Consider the following 24,061-nt stretch of genomic DNA (forward strand, 5'->3'; position numbering starts at 1 on the left):
ATAGAAACTTATTTTGAATTTCTGCTTTGGATCTTGTGGTGCGTCCTCTTGTGCTTCATACTCAGTCTGCTTTGGCATGAACAAGAGATTACTAGATCTTCCAGGTCAGAGGTCACAAGGTAGAATTTCTGCTCACAAGCTGACTTGGCTTAGAGGAAACCTTGGTGGAGCCCCTCCCAAACTAGAAGTCTTTCCCCCTTCTTTCAACCATTGTTTCAATCGTTTCTAATTTAACCAATTTAAGTTTTCTTCCACAAAGGTGCCTCTTAAATTTATGCTTATTTTTTATTTTATCCTTCCAATCCTCCGATTTATGTTTTCTTTTTAATTTATTAATTAACTCCTTTATCCCATATCTTAGGAAATTGTCTAAACCACTGGGGTTAATGGGGAGATTCTAGGACATAAAAACCTGTCTCCATTTATTCCAAATCTCAAATACATTCTTTACAAAAGGATTCTGAATCTTTTTTTATATAATTCTTTTAATGTTCTTTTTATACCATTATGTCTCTTGTGGGTCTCCCAATTTGTATAATTCCTGTAATTCAATGACACTCTACATTAATTCATCACTTTGTACAGTACTTTAATACTCAAGATGATTCTCAATTGATTTGCTACACAATAATTACTAATATTCGGTGATACCACCACCTCCTTTTTTGTGGTAGATACCAACACTTTTTATTTATCCTAGCTTTTGTCCCTGCCATTATATAATTCATTTATTATCCATTGTATTTCTTTTAATTCCTGTTCTGAAAACTTAAGGGGGGGGGTCATCCAAAACAAAAAAAATAATTTTTTATTTTGCAAAGCACAATCCTGCCAAACCAGGATAATTTCAATCTTTTATAGTTCTCTAGCTTATCTTTTACTTCTTTCTATATTTTTTGCAAGGTACCTAATACTTTCAGTCACTTTGAATTTAAACTGGTTTTTCATTTTTCTTTTTTTCTATTTCCTCTGTAGAGTAATTGTATAACATCATTTCAGATTTTTTCCAATTTATTAATAATCCACTTAGTTCACCAAATTCCTTTAGGAGTGTTTCACCATAATATTAATGAAGCTCTAAGATGATTTAGAATTAGGGTGGTTGCTTCTTTCCATTAAATTACGAAGATACTGAGGTATGTATTCTCGAAGGTTTTCATGGCAGGGATCCAATGGTTGTTGTAGGTTTTTCGGGCTGTTTGGCCATGTTCTGGAGGTTTTTCTTCCTAATGTTTCACCTGTCTCTGTGGCTGTTCTCTAAAGATGCCAGCCATGGAGACTGGTGAAACGTTAGGAAGAAAAGCCTTCAGAACATGGCCAAAAACCTACAACAACCATACTGAGGTATATTTTCATAAACTGACACCTTCAGCAGCAGCTAGAAATGTTGCAGTGAAGCCGGGGGGGGGGGGCTCACAGAGGCATTTACACAGTACAGTGGACCCTTGTCTTACAGACGGCTTGACTTACAGACTTTTTGAGTTACAGACTTCTCTGGCTGCAAAATTTAGGTTTGACTTGCAGACTGAGATTTGACTTACAGACCAGAAAAAAACCAAAATGGAACAAAAACGGCCTGTTACGGGATTAATCGGTTTTCAATGCACTGTAGCTCAATGGAGACTTACAGACTTTTTGACTTGAGAACCGCCTTCCAATACGGATTAAGTTCTCAAGTCAAGACCCCACTGTATGGTAAAGAGAAAAGGTGCTGCAGCTGGTGGAAAAGAGAAGGAGCATGAGCAGCTGCCGCCACATCCTCTCCTGGCTTTTAAATTGTTAGGAAGAATGAAAATACAAAACCAGACTCAACGGTTGTAAATATGGATTTCTGTATTCTTTATTGTATGTAAGAAACATTATCATACAATTTACACAGCTTTAAAGATGTAAAATGGTTAAAAATGTATACAAAATATGTTCACTTGTAGAAAAAAAGTAAGTACTGTACTAATAGCAACAACATTGGGAATGGAAAGCAAACAATTCTTCAATTCAGTGTGCAAATTTTTTTATAAAAATAGAAACACTACAGCTCTATAGGTAGCGTTTCCTGATAAATTATTTAAATAGCATATCTACACAAACAAGAGATTAACTGTTCCAACAGTAATGGAAAAATAATTTATACAAATACAAGGAATGGTGTACAGGACGATGGGGGAACCACTCTAACATAATATCATAGATCATTCTCAGCATTGTTTCAATGCTTTTTTTTAATAAAATGGGAATAGATGTATCTGCAAAAACAATTTTTACTATATACAGCTTGAAATCATTTTGCTCTCCTCAATACTACAGTAGCTTTAAATTTTGTTAGGTATTTATAATCCAAAGGTTTTTTTTTCCTCTTTTCTCAGTCACACAGCAATGAGGTAATATTTGTACATTAAACTTTCACCTTTGACATTCTTTTTTTCCTATTAAGAAGCAGCTTGTAGATAAAAAGTACAAACTGCCTTTTATACCATGAGCATTCTTTAAAATAACGCTCCTGAAATCTCACCACAAAGCACTTTTTCTCCTCCAAACACACACTAGTGATTAAGGTGTGTGATCTGGAGAAGGCAAACTATTCTTACGCTGTATCTTCCTGTAGTCTGCAGCCTCCTCAAGGCAGGAACCTTTGTTTGACACATTGACCAATGGCAATGTGCCCATAACAAAAAATAAAAAAGCACCTTAATAACCAAGCCCTTTATTATATCTAATATCAACTTTTGTGGTGACATAGCCCACTTCTACAAATACAATCAGGTTGTGCGCCCTCAAATGTCCATTAAATGTTCGATAAAACAGTCTAGAAGCAACCTGATTCTTTGTTATTTTTCTGCAACAGTCTAACATGGTTACCCCTGTGGAATTCATATAGCAATACAAAGGTGGTCAGGGCAGCAATCCACTGAGAACATCTCCTCTGCAAATTATGTTAAAATGAATAAGAGTGTAAACTGACAGTGGATTGTGACCAACGTTAATAGAAAAGCTATGTTCTCTCCTTTCTTAAAAGACAGAAGGCAGCAGAACAGCTAACATTTAAGCATACTTGTGGTTTGGCAATGCAATGATAAGTAGCTGACGAGGGTATTTTGCCAGCTGTCTTGTGCAGAGGAAGACATAAACACACATTGAGAGCAAAATTTAAGTCCAGTCCCCATCTGTCTGGTTTTAATGAGTCCCATGTTGTTCATGGGAAGGTTATTCTTTGCAAATGAAATATCTTCCTAAACTGATACTCTAGGTTCACTCTAGAACAATAAATAACCTGTATTTACAATCTTTCAGTCATGGAGACATGTAGAAAAATGATTATGTGGATAGTCGTGACGCATTGTTTCTGTTTCAGTCTATAGTCCTTTTTTTTGTCATAACAGAGAGGATAGGTAAAAAATAAATATGTTACACTTTATCTACACATTTGCTTCTACAAAAGTCAATGTTTTAGAAACATTTTAAAAAACTACTGCATTTTATAGAAAAAGATTTTATATTCAATTGTTTGTTGCTTTTTGTGCCATTGTAACCATAACAAAATAAAAGAAACAATAACCGTAGTTCCTCGATGGCCAATACAAGCGCTGAATTGAGATGAAGATGCCCGTTGGCACCTTAATGTTCTTGCTACATCAGTACTAGCTACCTCTGCTATCAAACCTCTATGACACATGTACACTTGCTATTCTCTCTTGTTCCTCTGAAACACCGTTCTGACCAAGCTTGTACAATCTAGCGTGCCAATATTGTTTTCCTTTTGCTCCACAGTGGAACTGTTAAAATCTAATGCTGCATGGGGCTAGCCAACCAGATTAGCTAATTTTCCTATGTAATCAAGCATGATAGTTTCCTATTAACTGAAACCAAATTAGGCTGTAGTCCTATGGATACTTATGTACGTCCCATCTGAATGTACTGGACTTTGCATGTGAATAAACATGCATAGGATCATATTATTTAACAGGCATGTAACAGACCCTCCAATTCACCTGGGTATCACTTTAAGGGAGTCTAGACCCATTTCAAAAAAATGAGGCATTTGTCTCTAAACTTTCCTAGTCTCTTTCCTGTTCCTCTTCTATATGCTGATGAGTATAGTTAATTTTAAGTAGTCCATAATACATCACAGAAATATTCTTACTGCAAAAGTGCTATTCCATTGGACCTCCAGTTACAGAGAGGCAGTGACAATGCCCAGCTATACAAATGCCTTTCTTACAGAAGTGACTATTCGCTCCTGAGGCAAGGAATGTTCTTATTCATGAAAGACATTTTTTCTTCTGTGGCCAAGAGAGGTCAGATAGGAAGTGTACTTTGCTGTGGTTTTTTTTTCTCACTCTCTCTCTCTCTGTCAAAGGCATTCTCTTGAGGCAGGTCATGTATTTTGAGTCTCTATTTTATGAAGGCAGAAGAAAGAAAAGAGCTAAAAAAAGGTCCCAGGGTTTGTAGAAACTAAACATTTCAGAAGGTGCAATATCAGCATTTTGAAATAATCTCTCTGTCAATTGCCTTGTGATCATGGATCTGCAAGCAGAAAGCAGAAATATTAAATTAGCATTCTGGTGCACTGATTTATTAATAATTAAGATAACAATTAAAGGCCAAATAAAACAGTTTTTAAATGTCTTTATTTTATTTTTTGGCAACTATATATTTCTCTTCCAAGATGTGGAATTAGGAAATCTCATGAAAGCGCATAATATAGGTAGATGATTTGGTAGTCCATTCTGCCCCCAGGTATGTAGTTCAGGCAAAATATTGCAAAAGCAGCATTCTCCTAGTATATGGGGACTTCCCCTTTCCTCCCTCAAGTCCCCTGCACTCCCAGGATTTGTTCCAGAGGATCTCCGAGCCCTTTAGAATGGACTCAATCCAAGATATTCCTCTTTAATTTGAATACTAAACTCTAGCCTTTCCCAATTGGTAGTGTTCACCATTAAATGTTATTTTCCATGTGGTTTCTCATGTATTAGAGATGTGACCCAAGGTACTTGAAAAACGTTTGTTGGCATACTGTCTTCAGCAATAGAGAGCTGCCATACAGCTCACACCCCTGCATTTTAGTAAAACAACTGTACCCAGAAAATATGGATCCTTACCTCTACATTCATATTTAAGGTCTGAGAAGAACACCATTTCTTGAGAGAAGACAAATAATCCTAACCGTCCACCAGCATAGGTTTTGTCATAGATAGGACCAGAATCAGCCATGATCTTCTTTCCTTCATACATTACAACTCTGTAAGTAACAGTAGCAGTACTTAGTTCTATGCATGTTAGAGCATTTTATTTTGGAGTATTCACCTATCTAAAGTTTTAATAACCCTTTGATGCTTACCTGATGTAACCAGTCTTTGGTCTATGACTGAGACGCCATCTGTAGGCTGTGAAATCTTTCCAGCCTGTGTGACGAGGGTCATGCCACAAAGTCCGCACCTGCAAGGTAAATATATAAAGAGATTATGTTTTATTATGCTCGTACAAGATTAACTATATGCTTGGGTTGCCATTTCAGACACATCAAAAGGGAGTGAACAGTATATTCAGTGCCTTTGTGCTTTCTTTTCCTCATGCTTTGCCATGCAGCCTGCGTTGATTAAATGCCCAGGAGGGAGAGATATGTAAGCCTCCCACTGCATGGGCAGGATATGGATTTTAGAAAGGCACAAGAAACAGGAAGCAAATCCATAGTTTTTCTCTTCTTATTAAACCTGAAACAGCTTTAAGTGAATTTAGTGTAGTCCCTTGTGGGTAAGTATGATCTGTGAATCAGCAACAGTAAATCAAACAATATCTGTAATCAGGACAGCCAAATTTGAAACAATTTAAAAATAAATTGTTCTTAACTGTATATACTTGGGTAGTTACCCACCTCAGCTGAAATGAATACATAGAACTCCTGTTGTGCACTGGAGAGATCACAAAGGCTGACAGCAGGTCAGAATGACCATTGCTCTCTACATTATTCACAAGGCTCACATTCCATTTAATTTATAGTCCTCAGATCCTAGACAAGCAGCATGATTTATCAACAGAAATAATCTCTTACCTGACCAGCGGTATTTCCAGTGTGCCACAATGCATTACGAAGGTGTGTTCCAGGACCTGTGGTTGAGTTCACTACTTTGATAGAAAGACCTGAATATCCCTGAGCTTTGGTTGGCTCTGGATCCCAGTAAGTTTGGGTAACTTGCTTCCACATGACAACATAGAAACGACTACTTGACTGATATCCAAACACAAAGCCAGCATAGTCATCATCCCTTTCTGTATTAATGAAGAATGTGCCACTGAAATCAACAGCATTAAATTCATCAAAACCTGGATAAAGGAAATAAAATATGATGGTTAGCATTCTTGTAATAATAATAAAGATACATAATCCCTCATGAACTATTTGTTAAAATCAGTTAATGCACATGTATATTTTAGCGGGTTTTAAACTGCACTTGGTAATGTATAGCCTTTTGGTGAGAAGTTACTAATAACTAAAAGGTGATAGATTCCATCTAGATGTATCTATTGTAAAAACAGAAGATCAAGCTTGTCTGCTCACCAACTGCAAGTCCAGGATCACAGTTGACAGTCTGAACCAGTTCTTTGCCTTGGTGACGAACGACCCAGTTGGGATCATTTTGAGATGTTCCCTTTGGATCGAGAGGAACCATTTGAAATCGGCGAAAGTCTGTTTCACTGATGTCAACATTCTCAGGGCAAATGTCATCTATGTCTAGAACATTATCTTTGTCAAAGTCATCCTTGCATGCATCTCCCCTCCCATCACCTGGCAAAAAAAGTGGAAGGAGGAACAATTTTTTAAAAATTGAACATCTTAATAAGTCACATTTCAGATTTCATATTACATATTTTCTAGAATATTTATTTTAATCAATCATTCCATGGATTTAGTTGAATTAATGAAACCTTACTTGACATCAATAACTTTTACACTAGCTACATTAGGAATTGCCACCCAGGAAGCAAATTTCCTGACAAAATCATGTTTTCTTTACTCTCATCTGATTTTTAAATTTTTAAAAATAATATCCTAGTTCCAAACCTACAAAGTCTCTCCATTCTTTATGTGAAATTCTCAGAGTACAAATTTTCTCATCATTCAATGAAAAAAAAGGCAAATCCTTTAACTTGTAACTGCTTCTTATATTTTAGTCATGAGAATGGTTTTGAATGCACAGAAGCTCTTGGGAGATACACTGTGTTTTGTGCATAAGAATCAGTGTATCAGAATAAAAGAATATTTGCCAGGTTAATCAATATTGCTTTGTTGTGTAGCAAAATGATAAATAAATAAATTGGTACATTATTTCACAAGTTACAGAATGCTGAAATTGCAAAAGAAGCAATTAATCTGTTATTAGATTTTATTTTGAAAAGGATTGTTGAACATTGAACTGTGTATCTGGACTATGTATCACTGCACTGTGTTATCTAGCTAAACACTAGCCAATCCCACCAGTTAGAGAATTTAAAAGTGGATTGGTTATCTTACCATCAGAATCAAGTTGGTCTGGGTTGGCAACCAATCTACAATTATCTTTATCATCTGGAATGCCATCATTGTCATCATCATGGTCGCAGGCATCACCTTTCCCATCTTTATCATGATCAGCTTGGTTAGCATTAGGCACATAGGGGCAATTATCTAGATTATTTTGATGACCATCTTCATCTATGTCCTGGTTGCTGTCGCATTTGTCACCAATGCGATCAGAGTCAGAATCCGTCTAGAAGGCAAATATAGCAACAGGTTAAAGAGAGACTTAAAGGGGCCTGATGAATCATCTGGAAAGCTTGCTGCCACTTATTTTGGCTCAGTCATGACCCAAATTCACTAGTCTCTTGCTTTTGCTGGTGGGGCAGATGGAAGCCCTCATTTCAGTAGACAGAACAGATGTGTACAAACGGTACTTTGCATGCATGAAACTTATTCTTCCATTGACATGAATGGAGACGTTGACGTGCATGACAGCTCTTTGCACACTGACATGAATATAAGAAGGTCGACCTGAATCTAGTTATGTGCACCTTGCTGACAGTGAGAGGTTTCCTAATGTCCTCTTCCAGTTCCCAGAAAATGCTACATAGAAGGTTAAGTGACTCTGCCAAATAAAGTGAGTTGTGATGCAGCTGTTGCTCGTTGGCTCTTCTGCAAGCTAAAGGCACATCCTGGGTCTAACACAATGTGTGAGACTGTTGAAACTGAACTATAGCTCTGTGCTTTGAAGCACATTAAATGGCAAAAGAAACTACATTCATGTTGATTTCTGTATACACACACACTCTGCACACTCACCACTTGCTCTGCTTGTTTTGTGAGCCATCTGCATACCTAATTCTCATACATTTATTCATTAGCACAGGGACCCAGAGAAAGTCCTGTGGCTTCTGCTTTTTCTCAGCACACATTTCCACTTAAATTCTTTGTCAGAATCATTCAGATAATTTGAGAAGTGCAATTTCATCTTTCACATCATACCTTTGATTTACAATGCTGCATAATTGGGTGACAGTTTTTAAATTTACCTCATTGCTATGCAATGCTACCTCTTGAAACCTTTATCACAGCTTTTGTTCTTTGTAATGATCCAGTGCTGTAGTCACACTCGCTAAAATGTTTCAGTCATAAACTAACTGAATGCAAAACTGTATATTACAACACATTTCTAATGTACCTCAGTATATTGCTTCTGGTTTATATCGGGCCATTCAGTTTCTGAGCTTATAATGATGCAAACTATGACATGAATCAGATTTCTCTAAGTTATCTGTTTTGTGATACAATAACTTGAGCTGATGGCTCATGACTTACTCACTGAGAAAGGCAGTCACATAAAAACCAGCTAAACATACTGGATTAGTAGTTGAAAAATAACATGCTAAAATAAATCTTCTTTATGTCTATGTTTGATGTTTTTATGTATTGCAGAGACTGTGTGGATCTGGGTTGTCCGCTTCTCTGTATGATAGGTCTAAGGATTGCAAATAAAGAATTGATTGACTGAGTCTTCTTGAACATTATCACAATGTCACTGTATCTTGTTATCCATTGCTTTGGAAAGAACTTTGTTAAAAGAGTTTAATGAAACTAGAAAGAGTTATTAAACAAAAATTTGATACGTTCAACCAGTGGTGCCCAAAGGGTAATATGCAGGACTCATCTAAAAATGTACTGCAACTTTTTTGGGACAATTCAAGTTATGCCCCTGAAGCTATTAATCCTACTCTATTGTCCATAACAAGCCTCTGAAAGATTCAGTCACTGCTGCTATAGGATGAGCAAATTAAATGGAAGGGGACTGATTTCCCTATTTTTCCCAAGCCCTTAGTCACATAAAGATTCTTTATATTATATATGTTAATACTGGAACATGCTTTGAGCTGTTTGAATGGAGAAGGAAACATAATTGTCAGGTAGGTGTTCTGTACAACTTTAACCTTTGTCCTTCACAGTTTGGTATTTATATGAAAATCAATTCATTGTTTTCTTAGCCTCAAGATATTTAATGTAATGGAGAAACCTTTTCTTGTAAACACACTCCTTATGTTTCACCATATGTTCTGCTTTAATACTAAATATCTGAAAAAAAAAAACCTTAACCCAAATGTAGTATGGGTTCCATTATCTTAATTTAAACCTCTGCACTAATAACAGGGAAGTCTCTTTCAAATTATTTATTTATTATTAAATTTGAATTTCACCCTTCTCCGAAAAGTGGGATTCAGGAGTTCTACTTGTATTTCTAGCAGATATGGGTCCAATACAAGATGTTGCATGTCATTGTCACACATTCAATTCTCCTGCTTTATGTACTCAAACATCTAATACATTTTTTAAAATATATGTTTCATGTGTGTAATCAATAACAGTGGTTTTCTTTCTTGATTCTGCTGCTAGCTGAAACATATTGCAACAGTATGCATGACAAATAAGACATATCAAAGAGTAGGAAAGACTTGAATGTACAAATGCAATTTTATAGGTTAGTATATTAAGTTCACCTGGTCTGGATTGTGTTCCATAGGACAGTTGTCACACTGATCTCCAACACCATCCAAGTCTGTATCCTTTTGATCCACATTGTACACATATGGGCAGTTATCTCTTTCATTGAGAATGCCTAAAATGCATATAAAACAGTTCAGATGTTTTTGTACCTTGAATAATATGTGCATCCAAATGATATTCACTTAGACATTGACTGACTATAGAAAGGTAATAAGTAAAAGGAAGGCACTCAGGGAAAGCAAAGGTAAAGTCCATCTGTTCACCCTGACCTATAGCAAAATTGTTACAAATTACACCATACATAGCAATCCTATGGTAGCACAATTTCTCATCATACATTTCTCTACAATCCACATATGACCTAATGTGCAAAATAATAACTGAATAAGTAGAAACAGCTCTACCATGAGGCAAAATAAAGCTGTAGCCACTTTAGATGGGAGATATGATGCATAACAAAGGGAGATATGAACACAATCCATAGGAAAGTTTTCCTGCACAATGGCAATGAAGTGTACTGCTTATATTTAATTCAGTAAAACAATCTATAATTTGTTTTATGATTAATGTGAGTTTCTCTGTCAAACAGTGCAGCTCAAAGTAATTTCACTGGGACCTGTGCAGAGCAACTTCTTGAATAACATACAGGTCTCAAGACAAAGTATATTAAACCAAGGGATCAACAGAATTTCATATTAGTAGCCAGGTAACAACACTCTGTAGATGAGTATGGCAACTGTGTAACATTCAAGTGGATTTAAAAAAAGAAACAACAAAACTGTACCATCTCCATCAATATCCACAGCACAGGCATCTCCTTCTCCATTGTTATCAGTGTCTATCTGATCAGGGTTATGATTGTAGGGGCAGTTATCACAGCGGTCACCAACTTCATCCCTATCATAGTCATATTGTTGTGGGTTGTAAATGAATGCACAGTTGTCCTGCAAAAGAAAGGCAATTTGGAAAACTATATTAAAATCAGGCATATAGTTTTATTCGTGCACTTCATGTTCACAGTTTTTTACAATTATTTGTGAGAATAAAAACAACAAACAACAGTAACAAAGGTATATAGGTAGACATCTTACTTCTTTTGGCATGCTTTTTAGAATATGTGAAGAGCAACCACTACCACCACCACCACCTCATACACAATGTGAGTGCAGAGGCAGGCACCACTTCTTTACTGCAAGAGCAGATAAGATAGTATCCTGTTGCTGAGGAATCATGACCAGAGCACTCAGTTCCACCTCTGGTTCCTCCTTCACCATTGCTTGTGCAAAGGGAGTGCAGCAACTCCTCATGGAACTCCCCCATACACTGGAGATTACCTGGGGAAACACTCCACATTTGCAACAGAATTCTAGCCTTACTATTGATTTCAACCACAACTCTTAAAGAGTTTGACCCATAACTGAAAAGTAGGCACTCCTTTTGTTTTACATACAGTGGGGTCTCTACTTAAGAACTTAATCCGTATTGGAAGGTGGTTCTCAAGTTGAAAAGTTCTTATGTTGAATCTGCATTTCCCATAGGAATGCATTGAAAACCATTTAATCCGTATCTGCTCTTTTCCGTCCATAGAAACTACAGTGGAACCTCTACTTAAGAACTTAATCCGTTTTGGAATAGTGTTCTTAAGTTGAAACGTTCTTAAGTTGAAGCAAAATTTCCCATAGGAATGGACTGAAAACCAATTAATTCGTTCTGGCTGGGTTTTTTTGTTATGTAGAGGTGCGTTCGTACATTGAAGCATTAGTTCCCATAGGAACTAATGCAAAGCTGGTTAATACGTACTCTACCACTAGGGGGAGATATTTTTTTAACCTAAGATGATCTTAAAAAAAGAGCAGGAAAGGTTTTTTTTCCTGTTCTTATCTTGGATTTCTGTTCTCAAGTAGAAGCAAAATTTAGCAAATGGAGCTGTTCTTAAGTTGGATTGTTCTTAAGTAGAGACGTTCTTAAGTAGAGACCCCACTGTAATGGGTTCATTCCCTCACCTTCTTTACCCTGTAAGATAGGCTAAACAGCCCTATCTTACTCTGATGGTGGCAAGGGGAGAATGATCTATTGTCAGAACAAACACAATATACTATACCCTGCCATTTTGCAGTAGGCAGGGCAGGAAGTGGGATGTTTTTTTTCTTTATACTGACTTGAATGGGATGGTATTAATTACAACAGGAGAATGTGCTATATGTTCCTACATTTCTTTTAATTATTTTTCAAGCTTGAGCCCACAGCTATCAAGTGGTGATGGCACCATCTTAACCACATAAAGCATATCAGTATTTTTCTCAGACTTACTCTGTCATCTGGAATGTTGTCATTATCATCATCATCGTCACAAGCATCACCAATTCCATCCTTATCATAGTCTTCTTGCCCAGAATTGGGAAGATTGGGGCAGTTATCCTGCATCAAAGGAAATTCATTTATTTCTCAGCAATGTATAAATCTCTCACTAGTTCCATAAAGAGGTGCTCAGATTACAAAAGTACCATCTTGCTTAGATACTGGCTTTGATGGCACCATTAGAATTTTCTAAAAATTGCTAAGACTATATGTGCTTTTATTAATTGAACTAAGTAGCGATAGCAATTTCCCCAAATAAGGACAGTATAGAAATATGCTTACTTTAGTGCAGTGGTAGGTAGCATTGGCAACACAAACAAGGTTCTCATTTGGCCACCCATCTAAGTCTGTGTCTTCTCCGCAGATCTTCCCATCACCAGCATAGCCTGGTTTACATTCACAGCGGTACATGGGGTCTGTGAAGTGGCCAAGGTAAATGCACTTGGCATGCTTGTTGCAGTCATGTGTTCCATCAGCACATGGGTTACGTGGTTTGCAGATCTAAAGAACCACACAGAAACAACAAAGGTGTGAATCCACTTGTAGACATGAGACAGCCCCTTTCTTTTGATATATTAGTGCAACAGCTGTGCATGGAAATCAATTCTTAACATAACACACAGTTCTGTTGTGTGTAAGATTTAGGAGCAATTTAAAGTATTCTAAATTTGTTTCACTGAAGTATATTGCAAATACACATTATTCTTAGCATCAGCTCATCCTGCCCACTTCTAGGAAATCATGACTGTACATTCAGAGTGTCATAGAGAAAAGCTATTATGAGCTAGACTATTTATTGTTGTGGCTATTGGGAAAGTACAGCTATGATCACAAAAATACTTTTTCCTGTGGCTACAGTTTGATTCAAATCATGCCTTCTTTATACAATTGTGTGCTTTTGATCAATATTACGGAGAGGAATGTGACAATGTGAACTCATCTTCAGTATATTTCCAGGTGTGAAATAAACCTTTGCCCAAGCTCCAATAAGGTTTAACCCTGCTTAGCTTCCAGAATTAGAGAAGACCAGATGTATTCAGGGTGACACAGTCTGAGACTCTCTTTTTACAGTAACTTATAATTTCTAGAACCATGACAGAATTTATTTTCCTTGTTGGTCTTGCGTTATAGATCCAGTAATAGACTGTGATTTGTAAACAAGCAATATTATAATTTTGGTACCTGTTTATTTGCTATTGCATTTTCAACACCTTGGCCAAATGGCTGTGTTCCAGTGAACCGTGATGGGCAAGGTAGGCAGTGGTAACCAGGCTCAGTATTTTCACACCTGTGCACTCCACCAAAGACAAAGCAGGCATCTGGGACCTCTTGACACTGAGATAAATAATAAAAATGAGATAACAGGAAGTTTTATGCTTGCATGTTTAACTTTTGGTTAAAACAGTTTAAACTTACTGTATAAAGAATTAAAGTCATTTTACCTCATCAATATCTTTGCATTTAACCCCATTTCCACGATAGCCAGCAGGGCATGCACCACATTTCCATGAGCCATCAGGAAAACTAGTACATGTTGTTCCCGCAAAGCAAGGGTTAGATAGGCATCCATCTGAAAGAGGAAGAAGGTGGGATGGATTCAAGGATGTTATTAACTTTATGCAAAACAACAGCAGCAAGTAAAATCTGTGTCCAAACATTCCTTTTTTAAAATTTTACTTTTTCTCTACTGGTAGTTATAAACATCTGCATTACAGTGGTACCTCGCAAGACGATGCTAATTCGTTCCGCAAAAAACGTCATCTTATGAAAACATTGTCTTGCGAAACGCGGTTTCCCATTGGAATGCATTGAAATCTAATTAATGCGTTCCAATGGGAAAATAGTCATCTTGCGAAAATCGTCCATAGAAAACATTGTCTTGCGAAATGTGGTTCCCCATTGGAATGCATTGAAATCTACTTAATGCGTTCCAAAGGGGAAAATTTGTCGTCTTGCGAAAATCGTCCATAGAAAACATTGTCTTGCGAAGTGCAACAGCAATTGCAAAAACCAATCGTCTTGCGGATTAATCATCCCGCAAGGCAATCGTCTTGCGAGGAACCACTGTACTTTACATTAGCAGGAAATGAGATCAGGTCTGAGTAGCATGCAAACAAAACATAGCTGTATCTTATGTATATATTTTTCTTCTCAGTTTTTCCACTGTATTCTGAAGATAAAAGAATTGCTAACAAATGCTGTTTTACAGTTTACATTTGCAAGAGACAAACACTCACCAATTGGACAATCCTGCTTATTGCAGATCTGGTTATCATAAGCTTCACCAATACAATCCTTCCCTCCGTACTGGGGCTCAGGATTGTTGCAGAGACGTTCACGCTTCTGAACACCCCCTCCACATGTGACTGGGCAGGTGTCCCATGGGGACCATGGTCCCCAGTTTCCATTAACTAAAAAAAAAAAGTGAACATTATAAGAATAACCATCCAGGAAACCAAGCACAAGTGCCTCTGCACTCTAACTATGCCTAGTCACAACACAATTGAAAACTTAACATGTCAGTCTGTTTCTGGTGTTTCTTATTATTTTCCTTCTAAGAGAAGACAGAGTATACTAAAAAAAAAAAAATTCACATTAACCTTACTTGGACAAGGGCTTTTTTGGCAGGGCATATTTTCTCTTGCTTCTCCTTCACACTCTTTGCCACCCATTTGTGGAAGAGGAGAGTTGCACAGTCGGATTCTAGTGATCACTCCGGTTCCACAAGTGACAGAGCAAGAAGACCAAGGGGACCAGTGGCTCCAGGCACCATCCTGCTTGACTATAAACAGACATAAGTGTTACTAATGATAATGAATCAAACCCTTTAAATAATTAGTAACTTAGTTCTGAAAATGGTAGTATAGAACTGCTACTAGATTAAAAAATTAATATATTACAATAATATGTAGAGACATAGTAATGTCAAACACTACTAAGAAGCATTACATTTAATCTGGTGTGTGCAAACATAAACAGTAATTTATGCATTAGTATTTTTAGTGAGTTTAGACATCAAGGCTGGAATCCTGTTAAAGGAACGCGGAGGAGAATGTAAATCATGTAGGTTTCTCTTCTTTCACAGGCTGCCCATCCTATGGCTGGTCTCTTGCTATAGCAAGATTGGTCATGCACTGGTGCAGCTGTCAGAGGGTGGAAAACAGCTGTACAATTGCTTTTATATATGGAATTTTTCTTAGTAGGATTCTGCCTGAACTCTCTTGTCAACTCCTGTTACTAGAAATAAACATTCAACCTTGCACTACAGTTCTTGTCAGCAACAAGAAGCATTAATCAGAATATACTTTCTGAACAAAATTTTGCACAGTCCAAAGTAGAGACTGCATTTAATTTCAGCATAATGAAACTAAATACTTACATCTCTTATCACATTCCCGCATGTTGCAGATTCGTGTTTGCACAGAGGAGCCTTCACAGTGATGGTTGATTCTGTCACATGAACGTCCTCTCTGCTGGATTCCATTCCCACAGGTTGCAGAGCAGGTAGTCCATTCAGACCAAGGAGACCAAATGTCTTCTGCAGAGTCACTCACTGCAAAGAGAGGCACTTTCCTATTTGTATCATGTAGGAATAACTTCCTACTATATTTCTTAGGCTGAAATAGTTTTAAATAAAACAGCTTAACATATAATGTGCTAAGACTTTTATTTCTTGTTTGAAACTGCACAACATTCTCAGTATTGTTGCAGCAATTCTTTCCAGACAATCATGTTTGTCTTACTAGACTAGTACTGGAATGGTTACTAACATGATACATGCCTAGCTTTAACAAAACAACAAGCATAAATTTATTGCAGGTCTTGCTTCACTGGGAAACATTTGGTCAGAACAACACATCAACAGATTGAACATTTATGTTTTGAGAAGAAATTATAATAGAATTTTTAACTAAGAGAACATTTTGCAACCAAAAGTTTCAGATTCAATTTATGAACAATTAAGAAGCAATTTTACATAGAATTAGTGTGGAAACCAGAATAATTGGGAAAGCAAGGCTGTTTAGTGGCAAGAGAGTGCTATACTCATATGATGGCATTTAGATTACATGTGTAGTATGTGTTGAAAATGATTACTGAGAAAATGATAAGAAGCTTTAGGTACTTACGCCAGCATCGTGGGCAGCATTCTCCATCAGGAACAGTGGCATTAGAACAAGACATGACAGGACAAGATACTTTATGACAGATAACGACAGAATTCTGGACAAAGAAAAAAATTAACAATTTAATACATTCAAAAAATCTGATACTTCACCTCAAAATGGCATAACTTTGCAAAGCCTATCAGATATATCTATTAGAACTGATCTAAAGCCTATCCAGACCTTACACCCAACTGTATGAAACCATTACTCTCAACTTCCCTCAGTACCAACACTCATGAGCAATCTTGGGAGGTTGTGATTTGAAGCAGAAAGCAAGAGCATTTGTGGGAATTCCTTCAGGAATATGTGAAAGTATTTTGGATGGGGGGGGGGACTTGAAATGGAAAGTGAATACAAAAACAATGTAGTACCTCCTACTTCTGTCTTTGTTCTGAAAGTGGGATTTGTAAGAAAATTTGCATATGATTGCTATCTGGAGTGGAAGTAATGTTTAATTCAACTGTCACTAACATCTGCAAAGGTTTCTTGATGTCCATGTGAACTACCACACAGTAATTTATTTAATCATTTATAACCCAATTTCTTGAGTTATACTTCTCTAGGGAAAAAAACAAATTCTTATGACATCCTAAAGACTAACATGTCGAATAAGCTTTTATGAACTACAGTCCACTTTATCGAACAATTTGTATTAATCAATGGCATGCTAAATGTATATGTCAAATCTAGCTGAATAGCCTTTCCAGATCTAGTCTCAGAAGGTTAAAAAAGATCCTCAAGTCAGTGTGTTTTTCTTACTTAGTAGTCTGAATTTCAATTGATTATATGTGAAAAGATAAAATGGATTTAACAGAGTTGGCTCAAATTTCCACAATCCATGTTGTAGCTGGGTGTGACTTCTGTCTTGTGCCAAAAATTGTCTCAGAGTGTAAGAATTAATGGTAATTTTAAAATGTATGCTTTTGCCAGTTCTGTTTCTTAAAAGATAAGATATAATGTGTTTTATAGCTTTAGAGGCCAGCATAACAAAAGACCATGACATATGTTGGGAATATGCAGAGACCTAATGCACCATTAGCCAAGAAAAGGTGAAAAATAAAATAATTCCTACAGTTATTTTAGCACTTGGCATTCTGAATTTTCAAAGGAGGGCCTTTAATAGGTGAAACAACAAGATAGCACAATTTATGACCCTTTCAAATCTAACACACATAATATATTATTAGTTAATACAATGAATTTGTACAATATTAACAATTTGTTATTATTTTGGATACTTGAGGATATTTTGACAGATTTAGAACCAATTAGATGTGTCATAGGAGGCTGTTTTATGCTAAAAGTGTCCCTTTGCTGATTTTACCTAAAGAAGAAAGTATACAGATACATGCCACATGTTTCTTTCTGTGGGTAGAAGAGTGGCAGTTTACTTAGTTACTAATCTTTGGATACAATTTCACAGTGCACCAGAGAATCCTGAAGGCTGAAGATACTAGCACCATTCAGGAATTCCTGGCAGTGTGCTGCTCCACCTGCATGGTTTAGAATGCTGGAGGGTCAGAATTCTAAATTATACAGGGCATCTCTATGATCAGAGCCAGCTGCTTCCTCCTGCAGACATTTGGTCTCAGCACCTGTAGGGACAGAAGTTTGGCCTCAACATCTGGAGGGGAGCACCTTGTGACTGAGAGAAGAAGCAGGACTAGCAACTGTAATCTTCAGTCTCTTTCTTCATACAATGAGCAATATGTGTGAAGCATAAGACTTGAATGGGGATTCTGTTGCATAACTATGCATGTATTTCTTTTCCTGTTCTGTATAGAATGCCAGATTTTTCTTACAAAATTCTTAAAACTAATTTTCTTTTATAACAAATGGAAAAGGTCAGATGCTAATAAATATAAATCTGGTCCATTTGAAAGTACAATAATTCCCCACATAGGAATAACTATCAGTGTTGCTTTAAAAGTATGGCCCATTATTTTAGTGTATAATCTACATTTCTGCATAATAGACCACTTAGGCATATGTTGATGACAAATCAAATATTATCCCATTATTATGTTATAAGGTAGGAACCTTTACCTGGCAAGTACATGTCGTGCAGCTATCAGTGGTCCATTCTGCTGTGTTTTGATACACCACTTTATTATGGAGGCACGCTCCAGGACTAATCTCAAACCCACCACCAACGAATTCCATAAGACCATTCTTAAAAGAAAAGAATAATAATTTTACATGATATTTACATAAATTTGTAAAGTCCATTGTAAATATAACAGATAAAATGTATAGAATATATTTTAAAAATATATTATACTTGAGTGCAAGTTCAGTTAATAGTACTGGACAATGTTTTCATGTATGTGCACTTGAAATGCAACTCTAAGCATGAATAAACTTGAATATCATAAGACTGACTTCAGCTAACCAAACATAAGGTCATGGGGCCAATGCCAACTGAGGAATCAAGCCAGCACTTATTTTTCTGCATTCAGTCCCTTCTGTGGAATCACAAGGAGATATTTCAGAGTTAATTAGGCTATGCACAAATGAAACCTACAACCACAGATTCTGTAACCATAGTGGCTGGAAAAACTATCACCGCCATACTAGAAATAGCTGCTGCACCCTCTTTATCCACATATAGTTCCATTTATATTGAAGGCTTAGCCCACAGGCAGTAGTGAGAGGCAGCCTTGGTTCAAAGAGGCAGAGAAAAAAAAGGAAGAAAGGATAAGCTCTGTTCCTATGTGTAAAAGCTTCTCTGCCTAGTCACCTGAAAGTTGCCTTTATTCATCACAGGAGAGAGGCTGCTTACAAGGCTGCTTTATATAGAATTGTTGTATGCAGAAAATAAGCAGCTTGGTTGAATGTGTCAATGTACCTCTAAAAACCTATTACATTATAGTGCAGTTAATAGCCACTCACCACCTTGTGAACTGAATCCTGAAGTTTTGTGACCAAGGCACGCAGGCTTTGCAGTTCTACAAACACATTGCTTAGTTCATCACAGGAGAATCCACAAATTGCCTGGATATCCTTTGTTTTGTGCCCAATGTAGTTTGTACGGATGGCTGGACGGGAGCCATTCATGTGGTTGCCAACTTTAATAGTTGACCTGATAGCTGAAACAAAAGAAAATGCACACCTGTTAAAATCATACACATACAGACACATATTAAAATACAGAACCAGAAATCAACTAATACACAGCAATTTCTTAATGTACAATGATTTACATTACACTCTATATCCAAACTTTGTCTCATTTAATGCACATATGATAAGTATCCCTTCCCCTTACCAGTAACCATGATTTCTATTGATAATTACATTTAAAGCATATTACAGACTTACAGCTTTCACAGCCTTTGTTCCTCAGGATGGCTTCCAGTGTGGTTCCAAAAACAAACCGCACATTCTGCAGCATTCCCTATAGACAGAATTGCAGCTTTTGGTGAAAAACGAGACAAAAGAACTGCATTGCAAAAGGAGTTGCACATATCTGTTTCGTTTCTTTAATTTCCCATCTTGATAATGTATATATCTATTAGTTAGTTGCTTGTATTATTAAGTTTTAATAACTATATTATTCTATTGTATTTTATCATTTTTTTGTAAGCTGCCCTGAGTAGACTTTGTCTAGAGGGGCAGGGCATGAATCTAAATAAAGTAAAAGTAAAAGTAAAGATCTAAAATATATCTCTTTAGAAATGAATATACATCTTCATATTTTCAGTAATTTTTGAATATGAAGACATACTGTAAAAACAATAAAAGTTTAAAAAGCATTTTTGCAACTGAGTTTGTAGATGTAAAAATGTACTGGCTAGAATACAGGTTCATTAGCTTTACAACACCTCTTCATTCTCTAAATAAACATACAGAAAAGATCACTGCATATCAGAAAGTTTAAAAGTTTTTTCACTTAGTAATAATAAAAATTAAAAACTGTGCCCCTTCTCACCTCATTGGTTTCTGGTGAGTTCCCTTTTAACAAGGAAAAGCCATGGGCAGAAAAATGTGAACCTCTCTGAAACCTATTGCTCAAGCTGATGAGAGTAGGATCAGTCCATACAAGCTTCTTGAAATAAACTCAGGAAGACATCTCACCTGGAAATTGTCATTGAATCCTCCTTTGGCAATGCGGAGTCTGGCACTGCTAGCCAAGTCTCTGGTGAAGATGTTCTGAATTGGTATTTCCAGCTCAGCATTATCGATCTTGTCACATCCCACATAAAGTTGGGCTTGATCCTCTTGGACTAAGAGGGTGATGTTGTTCCATTGGGCATTGGGCAACTCAACATTCTCCACTGACACCAGAGTCTGATTGCCCTCCTTGGGAAAGACACTTAGGTCCAATGTTTTGGCCTTGCCATTTAGGACCAGCTTAAAGACATGGCCTGAATTGTCCTTACGCTCAACAGCCAGCAGGGTGCCAGGATTCTTTTTTACTGGGCGAAGGTTCGCTAAAAGAATGAAGCCCTTCTCAGCTTGGATGGCATAAAGAATGTCTTGGAATTTGTGGTCAGGAATAGCAGGGATACGGTTGGCATCCTCAATGCGGTAGGCCGGGCTGGAAATCTCTGGTCCCTTTACTGGATGAACCCCTGCTGCCTTGCGGGCTGCTCCCTTGCGACCAAAGCCAATTAACTCAAAGAGATCGAAAACACTGTTATCATCACCCGACTCTGCCAAGAGAACAAAAGAGCAAGAGAGAGGAGGCAGAACTAATTATTGTGCATCAGAACAGGAATGCATGGCTTCAGCAAGAAGGGCATGCTGAAACTAGAGTCTGAACTAGGGCTTACTCACTGTGTTTGAACCAAATTTGCAACTTTACTGTGAAAAGTGCCACCAGCCAGAAGGCTGTTAAAGGGCTGCCACAGCCTGTGTGGAGTGGGGGAAACAAAGGAATGTGCTCTGGGCGACTGGGAGCAAAGGAAAGCAAGCCAGCTATGCGTGTTCCAAGAGAAAAGGAGGGAGTCAAATTGGGGCGGCTGTCAAAAAGCACAGGGCACCATGGAGGCTCAAAGAGAGTAGCGAGCCCTGGGGGAAGCAATAAGCCTTGCATTTAGCAAGCAATGAACCTTGCATTTAGCAAGAGTGTTCATAGGAGCTTATTTTGGCCCTGGGCTGGGGAACTCCACTGTGGTATATAAGCATAATTTGCACATGCAATGTGATGTTCCCCACAAGGCCAGTGTGTCTGCCGGCCTATGTTTAAAATAAACAAACCTCCGGTGGGGATAAGAACTTCATTGTTCCCCTTCCCGCAGGCACCCACAGGACTTGGCTCAGGATCTGTTCCCAGTGCTAGTGCTCAGCTTTGGAACAGAAACTACAATGACAATTTGAAGAGGAACTTTGATCGCGTTCAGTGGACATGGCCTTAACCTCAGCCAGCCAGCCTTTCACCACCTCTGACAGCCCTTCCAATGAGTCAGAGGGGCAGGCCGGTTTCGATTCATAGCACCTCTCCTCTTTTCTGTTTGTTTATTTGTCTAATAATTAACCTCGGAGGCTTCCCCGCCCCGGCCTTCCTCCAGAGCTTGCAGGTCTGGTCAGGAGCGTCCCCTGGCGCAGCGCCCAGGAGCCGGCCAAGTCGGGGGGGGGGGGCCGGCGGGCCGGGGGGGGAATGAGCTGCCCCTCGAGGGGAGTCCGCTCAAGAAGCAGCGCTTGTGAGGGAAAGAGTCCCACTCCTCCGCCACACACAGGCACCGCGCGCCTCCACATACAGTGCACCGTTGGGCACCGCGACGACCGACCGGGGCAGCCGTTCCACGAGAAGACCCATTTGGTCAGGGCCGCAGAAACGCTTGCCCCTCACAGGCTGCGCCTAGTCTCGCCACAGTCCCAAGGGAAGGCGGGAAGCGAAGTCCTTCATTTTGGTGCGACCTTTGGCCGCAAGGGGAAAAAAAAGGCGGGCACTCAGCCGACCTCACGCGGGGCTTCCCAGCGATCCCGTCCCCTGGCGTTCAGGTTCGCCGCAGCTGATCAAGTCTTTTCCAAACAGGTCTAAGCTAGGATGCCTTCTTTACGTCCAGTCAGACCCTTGACCCGTCTAGCGGAGTTGGATGACACCCTTCCCCCCCCCCGTCCATTTTGAGGCGAGGTTCCTTTTTCCACCCTCTTCAGAAGCGGCAGGTCCCCAGGGCTGCCGACTAAAGTCTTCTTCAGCCTAACTTGAGAGGCGCGCCGGCGTTCAAATTGCATAAGCGAAGAATTCCGCATCGACAGGGATGTCCGGGGGGGGGCATGGGGCTGCTTGACCCTCCCCAACTCTGGAGGTGTGTATTATTTTAAGGTACGCAGGCAGGTACTGTGTTCTAGCGATGTGTACTATGCAGTAAACACACCACTGTGCAGCAACACGCGCGCGGACCCAAATTCCTTCGGGCGCTCTTCCTGCACACCTAGTAACGCGATCTTATTCCTATTCCTCAAAAGCCAGCCTGGAGCCATGACAAGAAAACACTTCCCGTCCCGATCTTTAGTTGGCAACGGGACAGCTTTCCTGGCTAATTCCCCGTGATGCCCGTCACCCCTGGCTTCCTTTTCTGTCTCTCCGCTGCAATCCATCCATCCATCCATCCATCCATCCATCCATCCATCCATCCATCCATCCATCCATCCATCCATCTCTTTCTTTACCTGGAATCTGATTCGATGCGTGGACCCCAAGCATGAGAAGGAGAAAGAGACCGCCTGACAACTCCATGGCAGAGATCTCGCCCCGAAGTGGCAAAAACCTTGAGAGAAGAAAAAGAAAAATCAGCCTGGTCACTGGCAACTTCACCCCAAGGCAGCCGCCTAGGTGGCGGCCGAAATCAGAAGACCTTTGAAGAGCGAGTCGTCGAAAAATAGAAAAGGTTAAGCCAAAGAAAAGTGATCGAGGAAAGAAGACGAAAGGGATTTAAAAGGGGGGGGGCATAAGACAGGGGAGAGAGAGTAGCATGCCTTAAAAAGCGCCTTAGTGTTTTATACTGGTGATTTCCGTTCGCGATGTTACGGCAAAGTTTGCAGCAGGAGAAAAGCTGCTCCTCCACTCCCGCCCTTACCTTTACAGAAGGAAGAGACGGTGAGCCTCGAGCAATAACCGGCTCCGAGAGCAAGGACGTCCCCTGCTTGAACCCAGTGGAGAGTGACCAGTATCCTTGTGTGGCTCGATGTTACACGAACTTGGGTTTAAGTGTCCTCGGCTGTATAGAGCCCCCCACGGCCCTTGAAGAAGTAACGTCTCCGCCCGTGTCTCTTGCGGTCCTAGAGCAATCCAAGCGAGCGAGCAGTCCGGAGTCTTGGCTGGCGATGGTGGTGGTGGAGGATCGCAGATGGGGAACAACGGTAGCCTGCTGCTGCTGCTGCTGCTGCTGCTGCTGCTGCTGCTCCCGCGGCTTCCCCTTGGCTGTTACCCCTGGCTGCCTGCACTGGAGCGGCTGCCGGCGCTTCTCTTTCTTTTAAGGAGGCTCTCGCATTCCTGAAACTTTGCCAGCCAATCAGCAGCAGCCGGGCAGGAAGCGGCTTGGTGTTTATCCAGTTACTTCACAAC

At 39.0% G+C, this 24,061-nt stretch overlaps 1 protein-coding gene across 3 annotated transcripts; it reads right to left on the reverse strand.

Annotated features, from left to right (window-relative positions):
- Positions 1-1,822: 1,822 nt before the first annotated feature.
- THBS1 (thrombospondin 1) lies at positions 1,823-23,941 on the reverse strand. 3 transcript variants are annotated; one of them, XM_020795791.3, is made up of 22 exons: positions 23,574-23,941; positions 23,167-23,264; positions 20,626-21,203; positions 19,870-19,945; positions 19,444-19,637; positions 18,595-18,720; positions 16,510-16,603; positions 15,762-15,935; positions 14,988-15,164; positions 14,620-14,793; positions 13,825-13,952; positions 13,565-13,717; positions 12,665-12,883; positions 12,335-12,442; positions 10,809-10,968; positions 10,018-10,136; positions 7,508-7,742; positions 6,554-6,781; positions 6,047-6,318; positions 5,336-5,433; positions 5,097-5,236; positions 1,823-4,521 (listed from the first exon to the last, which is right to left on the reverse strand). In XM_020795791.3, the coding sequence occupies exons 2-22, from the start codon at positions 23,231-23,233 to the stop codon at positions 4,514-4,516; spliced, it is 3,528 nt and encodes a 1,175-aa protein (XP_020651450.3). In that variant the 5' UTR covers positions 23,234-23,264; positions 23,574-23,941; the 3' UTR covers positions 1,823-4,513. The 3 variants fall into 3 exon arrangements, with proteins under 3 accessions (XP_020651450.3, XP_020651449.3, XP_078247819.1); XM_020795790.3 differs by having other exon boundaries at positions 19,441-19,637; XM_078391693.1 differs by lacking the exon at positions 23,574-23,941 and having other exon boundaries at positions 19,441-19,637; positions 23,167-23,411.
- Between the last annotated feature and the right edge of the window lie 120 nt (positions 23,942-24,061).

Source organism: Pogona vitticeps, chromosome 1 (genome assembly GCF_051106095.1).
Source record: "Pogona vitticeps strain Pit_001003342236 chromosome 1, PviZW2.1, whole genome shotgun sequence".
Taxonomy (NCBI): Eukaryota; Metazoa; Chordata; class Lepidosauria; order Squamata; family Agamidae; genus Pogona; species Pogona vitticeps.

Excerpts from the sequence above, each read along its gene's own strand:
- THBS1 (XM_020795790.3), bottom strand. The coding sequence starts at position 23,233 with ATGGAGTTGTCAGGCGGTCTCTTTCTCCTTCTCATGCTTGGGGTCCAC. Across the intron at positions 21,204-23,166 it reads CGCATCGAATCAGATTCCAG|AGTCGGGTGATGATAACAGT; the intron begins GTAAAGAAAGAG and ends TTCTCTTGGCAG. Across the intron at positions 7,743-10,017 it reads TGGAACACAATCCAGACCAG|ACGGATTCTGACTCTGATCG; the intron begins GTGAACTTAATA and ends TTTGCCTTCTAG.